The 8,540-nt window shown below is 39.8% G+C and overlaps 1 protein-coding gene across 37 annotated transcripts in view; it reads left to right on the top strand.

Moving 5' to 3' along the window:
• CDK12 (cyclin dependent kinase 12) overlaps positions 1-8,540 on the top strand; it is a 75,134-nt gene continuing 66,594 nt past the window's right edge. For 28 of the 37 annotated variants that reach the window (XM_070562113.1, XM_070562111.1, XM_070562134.1 and 25 more), the window contains exons 1-2: positions 1-1,735; positions 5,674-6,561. In XM_070562113.1, coding sequence (XP_070418214.1) covers positions 687-1,735; positions 5,674-6,561 — 1,937 coding nt within the window. In that variant the 5' untranslated portion in view covers positions 1-686. The remainder of the gene's footprint in view (positions 1,736-5,673; positions 6,562-8,540) is intronic. The other 9 variants (XM_070562140.1, XM_070562139.1, XM_070562137.1 and 6 more) reach the window with 1 other exon arrangement.

The following is an 8,540-nucleotide window of genomic DNA, read 5'->3' as shown; positions in this document are numbered from 1 at the left end:
CAGTGGCGAGAGGTGAAAGGGAAGCACGAAATACCGCGAGAGCCCAACGGATTCTCGCGATATTTCCTGGGATTGCCCCCTCCCCCCCTCTTCCAAGTGCCGTTTCGGTTTAACCTAGTGTGTGACTGTGAGTCTGTGTGAGGGAGCGAGTGAGTGTGTGAGGTACTGAGGTGAGGCAGAGGCAAGAAAAGGGGCTCCCTCAGGAGCGAGGGACAAAGGGGGCGTGAGGCATCTAGGCCGCGGGACCCCAGCGACAGGAAGCCGCCCCGAGCCGGGCTACCGGGTAGGGGAAGGGCCCGCGCAGTCCTCACAGGGCCCCAGAGCCGGAGTCGGCCCCGCAGCCCCGGGCCGTCGGCTTCTTACTTCCTCGACCTCCCCGGCTCCCGGGCCTGAGGATTGGCTCGGCCGGGGGAGGAGGGGAAACAGACTTGAGCAGCTACCCGTTGTCTCGCAACTCCACTGCTGAGGAACTCTCATTTCTTCCCCGGCTCCTTCACCCCCCACCTCATGTAGGAGGGTGCTGAGGAGTCGGGAGGGAGGAGGAGCCTGGGCTACCGTCCCTTCCCTCCCCACCCCCTTCTAGGGGCGCTTTGGTAGGCGTGGGGTAGGGGTTGGGGGGGAGGGTGGGGGTTACTTTTTGTAGTGCTGGGGAACTTTTTCCCCTTTTTGAGGCCAGGGGAAAGGGAATGCCCAATCCAGAGAGACATGGGGGCAAGAAGGACGGGACTGGAGGAGCTTCTGGAACTTTGCAGCCGTCATCGGGAGGTGGCAGCTCCAACAGCAGAGAGCGTCACCGCTTGGTGTCGAAGCACAAGCGGCATAAGTCCAAGCACTCCAAAGACATGGGGTTGGTGACCGCCGAAGCAGCACCTTTGGGTACAGTTATCAAACCTTTGGTGGAATATGACGACATCAGCTCTGATTCAGATACCTTCTCTGACGACATGGCCTTCAAACTAGACAGGAGGGAGAATGATGAACGTCGTGGAACTGATCGGAGTGACCGCCTGCACAAACATCGTCACCACCAGCACAGACGTTCCCGGGACTTACTAAAAACTAAACAGACAGAAAAAGAAAAAAACCAGGAAGTCTCCAGCAAGTCGGGATCGCTGAAGGACCGGATCTCAGGCAGTTCGAAGCGTTCAAATGAGGAGAATGATGACCACGGGAAGGCACAGCTGTCCAAAAGCAGCAGCAACAAGGAGTCGAGGTCCTCCAAACTCCATAAGGAGAAGACCCGGAAAGAACGGGAGCTGAAGTCTGGGCACAAAGACCGGAGTAAAAGTCATCGGAAAAGGGAAACACCCAAAAGTTACAAAACAGTGGACAGCCCCAAACGGAGGTCCAGGAGCCCCCACCGGAAATGGTCTGACAGCCCCAAGCAAGATGATAGCCCCTCAGGAGCGTCTTATGGCCAAGATTACGACCTTAGTCCCCCGAGATCTCACACCTCTAGCAATTATGACTCCTACAAGAAGAGTCCTGGAAGTACCTCAAGGAGGCAGTCCATCAGCCCACCTTACAAGGAGCCTTCGGCGTACCAGTCCAGCACCCGGTCCCCCAGTCCCTACGGTAGGCGACAGAGGTCTGTGAGTCCTTACAGCCGGAGACGTTCGTCCAGCTATGAAAGGAGCGGCTCGTACAGCGGGAGATCCCCCAGTCCCTACGGTCGAAGGCGCTCCAGCAGCCCTTTCATGAGCAAACGGTCTCTGAGTCGGAGCCCGCTCCCCAGGTGAGCTGTTTGGCTAACACTCCTTTCTTCACTTAGGGTGGGTTATGAGGAACTAGCAACTGGTCATGTTAACATTTTGTTGAAGACACCAGTGTTCATCATTGACTAGAACACTTTGCTGACGGCTAGTCATTCAAGTAGGTGAATCTGGTCTCTTAACCCAGATTTGAGAAGCGGAGAGTTCACATGGCTAAAATTACTAAAGGTAGGTACTTCCAGTGGTGGGATCTTCGCTTGTGAGTTCCTGTGTGTGAAAAGTCATGGGCTTCTGCCTGTTGAGTACATAGAGTTGATACTGGTTCCCAGAGCTTATCTAGCTATTTTCTGTTGCTTTGTCTTAAATTTTTAAAAATCACCTTGGTATTAGTGCTTTAGACGTCATTGGATCTGACTGGAGATGTAAGAAATTACCTATTTTCATTTGTGTTATCTTGAGGCTATTTGCCTAGGCCATCGATCATTTGTGCTGTCCACTGAGTCTCCAAACCTGTAAGTTTGTTTCCTAAATGACGATGTTTTGATAACTCCTCTCTTTTAACTGATGTTTCTAGTGGAAATTCCGCTGATTAGTCCTTTTTCCTTTTGATGAGATAGACTAGCAGAAATTGCTTCCAAGGATAATTTGACTTCCTTTACAGCACTGCCATTGACCTACCCTGCGACCACTGGCAGTTTTCAAAATCTTTCTCTAAAAACATGATAATAGTGCTTTCACCATGATATTTTTGTGAGAAAGCCATGTTAGTTTGAAATTTATTTGTTGGAGTGAATTATCTATGGAAAACCATATTCTTGTTTCTAGATGATGAGATGTACTTCCTTCTTTATGGACTCAACTTTTGTCCGAAAAAAACAGAACCTGGGCTTTGGAGTTATACCTGAGTGGAATCTTAATCTTATTTTGTGGCCTTTGGCAAATAATTTAATTTCTCTGTGCCTTAGTTTCTTCGTGTGTACAATCGGAACGATAACTACCTACTTCTAGAGTTGTGAGGATTAAATTAGTAAATATGAAGTGCATAGCACAGTGCCTGCTACTTGGAGCCACTCAGTAAATTCTGTCCATGAGTGAGGAAAACGTTGCTGAACACTAGTAGAGAAATGCTAATTTGAAAAAAATCCATGGACGTCTTTTATATGTCAATATGAGTAATTTTGCTGACTTAAGGTTATAATTATTCATAAACTAGTTTGAATTCATCAAGCTGCAGGGTTCCTAGCTGTCAGGGTCTGAAGTTCCTTAGTCTCCCCCCATTTTTACACAATTTTTCACACAGAAAAATTGAAAGAATTATAATGAGGATCCATATATATACCAGCTAGAGTCTATGATTAATATTTGCTATATGTTTTATCATATCTATCCATCTTTCTATCAATCCATCTTTTGATTCATCTCAAAGTAAGTTGTGCACATCAGTTTACTTCACTGATAAAGGCTTTAGCATGTATACCGTTAGCTAGAGCTCACTTTTTTTTTTTTTGGAGGAGTGAGGGTTTGTAAAATTTACATATAGTAAAATGGATGAGTTTTAAGAGTACCATTTGGAAAGTTGCTTAGTTTTTTAAGGAAGCCTAAGAAATATTCTCAGGCTATTTGTTTTCTTGAGGGAGTAGTTTCATTAAAGCTCTTCTGGGAATTTTTATTGTTGTGGAGTTTGGGAATAAAGAAGTATGTTGAGGCTAAAACACTACCACGAATTTCAGTAAGAACTACTGCTTTGCAATGATCCTTTTGGATTATATCTCAAGTTCTCTATTCCTCTACTCACTTAATTGGAACTAGTGCAGTGTGGTAAAAAGAAAGAAAGAAAGAACTGGAGACATAGTATGATAGTATGGGACGCAAATATAAACACTATGTAATGGTCCCAGAGTCACATGCACATTTTATTTGGCTTACAAGAGAGCATTATATGTTTGTCTATGTGCATTGCATATTTTCTTCATTGATTGGAATTCCAAACAGTAAGCATGCTAATTTCTTAGAGTGAGAGTAGAGGAACATACAGATCCCTTCTATGGTATTCTCTGTGTTTTTTCCTTGGGAGACACAGTCACAATTAAGCAATGTTGTTTTAAAAGACTGAAAATGCTTTGGCAGAAATGCAAGATCTTTGCACCCAGCAAATTAGTAGTGATTAATAGCAATTTCATTTCCAATGGGTGGAACCTAACAATTCAGGGGAAAGATAACATTTGTTTTTTAAAGACAAATTTTTTATCATTGCCTGCCTTTATCTATTTGTTGTCCCTTCTCCCCCACCTGTTTTTCCTTGAAGAGTGGATCTGGACCTCAAATACAGCATATGTGTTACTAAAAATGCCATAAGTGTATGGCCATCCAAATGTCCTATTAACAGTAGGCTTTTGTTCAGAAGTTGAAGGGTCTGTAGCAGAGTTCCTTAGGAAGATTTAGTCATGCCGAAATATTAAAGAAACAATGGTTTGTAGAGCATGGTCTTTGACATTACTTAGTGTTTGGTTTTTTAGAAGTTTTTCCTAGGATAGAGATATTAGTTTTACCCCAGCTATAATTCAATCAGAGAAAACCTCTTGTTTCAGCCAGTTATTTACAAGAGAAGTATTAGTTTTCTTGAGGGTAAGTGGATATTTGGTAAATCCACTTAACTACTTTCAATATTTTGTATCCTCATGTTCATGTTTATGTTGTTATCGTTATTTTGAGTAATTTGATTCCAATAATGACTGTATTTTAACTAACTTTTTGGAGCAAACTTCCAAAAAGCAGTATAGGTATAAGAAAACAATGGCTAACATCATGTGTATTGTTTCCCCTACACGTATATGCTATTTGTTTCGAAACATTTTGATTTATGTCAGTCTTACTAATGATCGAAGATAAAGAGAGAGATTGAAGATCTGGAATGGGAACAATTTGTTTTAGACTACTGGGCAAATTATGTTTTGTCCAGTCACATTTTTACTGCTAATTTTTTTTCCGCCTTCACATTGAGGCCTGAGCGTGTTAGGCTTTATTAAAGAGCAAAAAGAATTAATGAGGGTTGGGTTTCAATTTAGAATAGTCTGCATCCCAGGTTTTACTTCCCAATCTGCTTCCTTAATAAAATAAGTTGAACAGACAATAATACCTTGCTTTATGAGTCCCTAAATAGCTGATTGGAAATCATTTTATATTTGAAAGTACCAGAAGCCGTCATAGTTTTGAGAACGTCTAATAAATTATTTTAGTAAGACTGTTTCTCCAGTTTATATATTTTGTAAGTCTTAACTCTTGTAAATGTTGGGTGTTTGTTTAGTATAGGCACAACTTAATTATAAACTGCGGATACAAGAAACAAAATCTTTTCCTAATTAAAAAAGTTAGGTTTTAGTGAAGCATGCTAGTTACTTTTAACTTCCTGATTGACATAACCCACCTTTAGTGTAAACTATGATTTTTTTATCATGTTTTCACTTTATTAGAGATTTAAACCAAAATTTAAAAAGTAATCATTGTGAATATGGATATTTTCCAATGTGGGGAAGAAATATCTATCCATCTTTCTTCAGTTGAATAAATAGAGAATAATTGTTAATGTTATATGATTGAAATATATTGTCATGCAGGATTTAGTTCCTTCCAATCTATTTTTTAAATAAACTTTATGTTTTAGAACAGTTTAGATTTACAGAATAATTGTGAAGATAGTACAAAGAGTTCTTATATGTCCTTGCACCCGGTTTCCCCTATTATTAACATCTTATATTGGTATGGAACATTTGTTATAATTAATGAAGCAATATTGATGCATTGTTGTTATTATTATTTAATGGCACCTAATTTATTTTTAAGATTACTAAATTACTCAAAGTGGGTTTTTTAAGTTATAGTTCTTCATAGGTTGTGTAATTGATCTATTTTCCTCCATATTGCTGTAGCCTATCCATTTTAAACTGCTTTTTTCTTTTTCCAGTAGGAAATCTATGAAGTCTAGAAGTAGAAGTCCCGCATATTCAAGACACTCATCTTCTCATAGTAAAAAGAAGAGATCCGGGTCACGCAGTCGACATTCCAGTATCTCACCTGTCAGGCTTCCATTGAACTCCAGCTTGGGAGCTGAACTCAGTAGGAAAAAGAAGGAAAGAGCAGCTGCTGCTGCAGCAGCAAAAATGGATGGAAAGGAATCCAAGGGTTCACCTACATTTTTGCCTAGAAAAGAGAACAGTTCAGTAGAGTCTAAGGATTCAGGCTTGGAATCTAAAAAGTTACCCAGAGGTGTAAAAGTGGAAAAATCTGCCCCAGATACTGAACTGGTGAATGTAACACATCTAAACACAGAGGTCAAAAATTCTTTAGATACAGGGAAAGTAAAGTTGGATGAGAACTCTGAGAAGCATCCTGTTCTTAAAGATTCGAAAGCACAGGGAACAAGAGACTCTAAACTCGTAGCATTGAAAGAGGAGATTGTTACTCCGAAAGAGACAGAGACATCAGAAAAGGAGACCCCTCCACCTCTCCCCACAGTTATTTCTCCTCCACCTCCTTTACCAACTACTACCCCTCCACCTCAGACACCCCCTTTGCCACCTTTGCCACCACTACCAGCTATTCCACAGCAACCACCTCTGCCTCCTCCCCAGCCAGCATTTAGTCAGGTTCTTGCTTCTAGTAGTTCAACTTTGGCTCCTTCTACTCACCCAAGGACATCTGCTGTGTCCTCTCAGGCAAATTCTCAGCCCCCTGTACAGGTTTCTGTGAAGACTCAAGTATCTTTAACAGCTGCTATTCCACACTTAAAAACTTCAACGTTGCCTCCTCTGCCCCTCCCACCCTTATTACCGGGAGATGATGACATGGATAGGTAAGTCCCATATTTAACTGGGAAAATTAGCCGTCTTGATCTAAGTGTAAGACATTTTCTGTTCTCAAACTTTGTCAAAACTGCTCTAATGCATGGCTGTTTAGAATGCTTTTATGAATAGGAAATGCCTTTGATGTTTGGTTTTCAGTGGAAAAGTCCTTATTTATGACATTATTACTTGAGAGAATTACAGTTTGAGCTGTAGTAGCCCTTTTTGTCATAAGTTTATTGATAAGGCTAATTTTGATTGCAATTTTAAAAAATCAGCATATTTCTCCCTAAATTTTTATGTTGAAAATTTTAATAGCAGTAGAAAAATTAAAAGAATAATGCAGTTAACACCCTTATATTCTTCACTTACATTCACCAATTGTTAACTTTTTGCCACATTTGATTTAACTGTTAATATCGTAACACTTCTGAATTCATTAGCATGTCTTTCTTAACAAGGACATTTTCCTACATAATTATAATATCTTTATATAAAAGATATAAAAACTTATCATTGATTTAATATAATAATAATCATAAATAGCATAATATAAATAACAATGTTAAATATCCTCAGTGGTCCCAGAAATGTCTTTTATAGCTTTTTTTCCCCCCTCCTGATCCAGGAGAAAAATAAACCAGGTTTTTTTTTTAAGTGCTGCTTTAAAAAAAAATTATCCTGTAAGAAGCAAAAGAACGATATGTAGAATCTTTGCTGATTAGAATATAAATTCACAATGGAATGATGGGAGGAGCTCTAATTTTAATGAGTCCTCTGAGTATTGAGAACTGAAATGATTACGAAGCACGAATCTGATTTTATGGAAGGAATTAGGAACTATGTTTAATTTCTTGGTAAGACTATCTAGGCAAGTACCACCAAACAAACCTAATTTAGCAGTGATGTACACCGTGGCAATCTTTGTGTTACTGTTTTTTCTACTGAGATCCTGCCCTCTTGTTCTCTAGGACATGGGTTTCATTAATTGCAACAAACTTTCATTGTAAGCACAAAAATAAGTACCACTGATCTTACATCCCAGACCAATTCCCAAGCCTCTGTTACTTTCCAAGTGACATCAGTAATTTCATCGGCAATACATTTCAGCCCTTTAGGTCTGTATTTTTCCAGACTTAAGAAGGTGCAAGTGCAATAAATGGGGGGGAAAAAAAAAGACAAGAGTATTTAATAGAATGGTTCCATTACTATTCATAGTGGTAAATCTGATTTTAAAGAAAAATCCTACATGCTCTTTCTAATATTAATAGGTATTTAGTAATTCTGCCATGTCTTGAGAACTACAAAGGAGAAGAATAGAACCTGAAATTTATGTAGAAAAATGTGTTTGAGGTACACAGTATACTTCTCATAGATACAAGCTATGTGTTTTTATAGTTTTTGTTGGAAAAATAGTCAGTTGAGCATTATGCAAAGGGACCTAAGGCCATTATCTACCCATAGGAACCGCTTTAAATATTAGTTTGCATAGTGGCTAGAACAATATCAGTATGGCTAAGAAACTTCATTTTTAAATGTTTGCTTGGCTAACCAAATAACTTTTGAACCTCCCTACCATGTGTCAGTGAAGAGTGCAGATTTCCAGATGTGGAATGATTTTATAGAAGGCTCATAGGGATTTCTGTCGTTCAGATTGGGGATGAAGGGTAAAATAAGACCGTTCAGTGTTTATTTGATTATATGTGGCTGTCTTTAAGAATGTATATGAGAGAAAATGAAGTGAACAAAGCTATTTTTATAGATCAATTCTGATTCTGAAAGTGTAACTTTTATTTCATAGTCCACTCTACTTATTTTTATTTTATTTTATTTTGTTTTATTTTGAGGAAGATTAGCCCTGAGCTAACATCTGCTGCCAATCCTCCTCTTTTTTGCTGAGGAAGATTGGCTATGAGATAACATCTATGCCCATCTTCCTCTGCTTATATGTGGTATGCCTGCCACAGCATGGCTTGATAAGCGGTGTGTA

This window comes from Equus przewalskii, chromosome 10 (assembly GCF_037783145.1).
Source record: "Equus przewalskii isolate Varuska chromosome 10, EquPr2, whole genome shotgun sequence".
Lineage (NCBI taxonomy): Eukaryota > Metazoa > Chordata > Mammalia > Perissodactyla > Equidae > Equus > Equus przewalskii.
The sequence above is the reverse complement of the archived record's forward strand: the minus strand, read 5'-3'. Positions and strand labels throughout refer to the sequence as shown.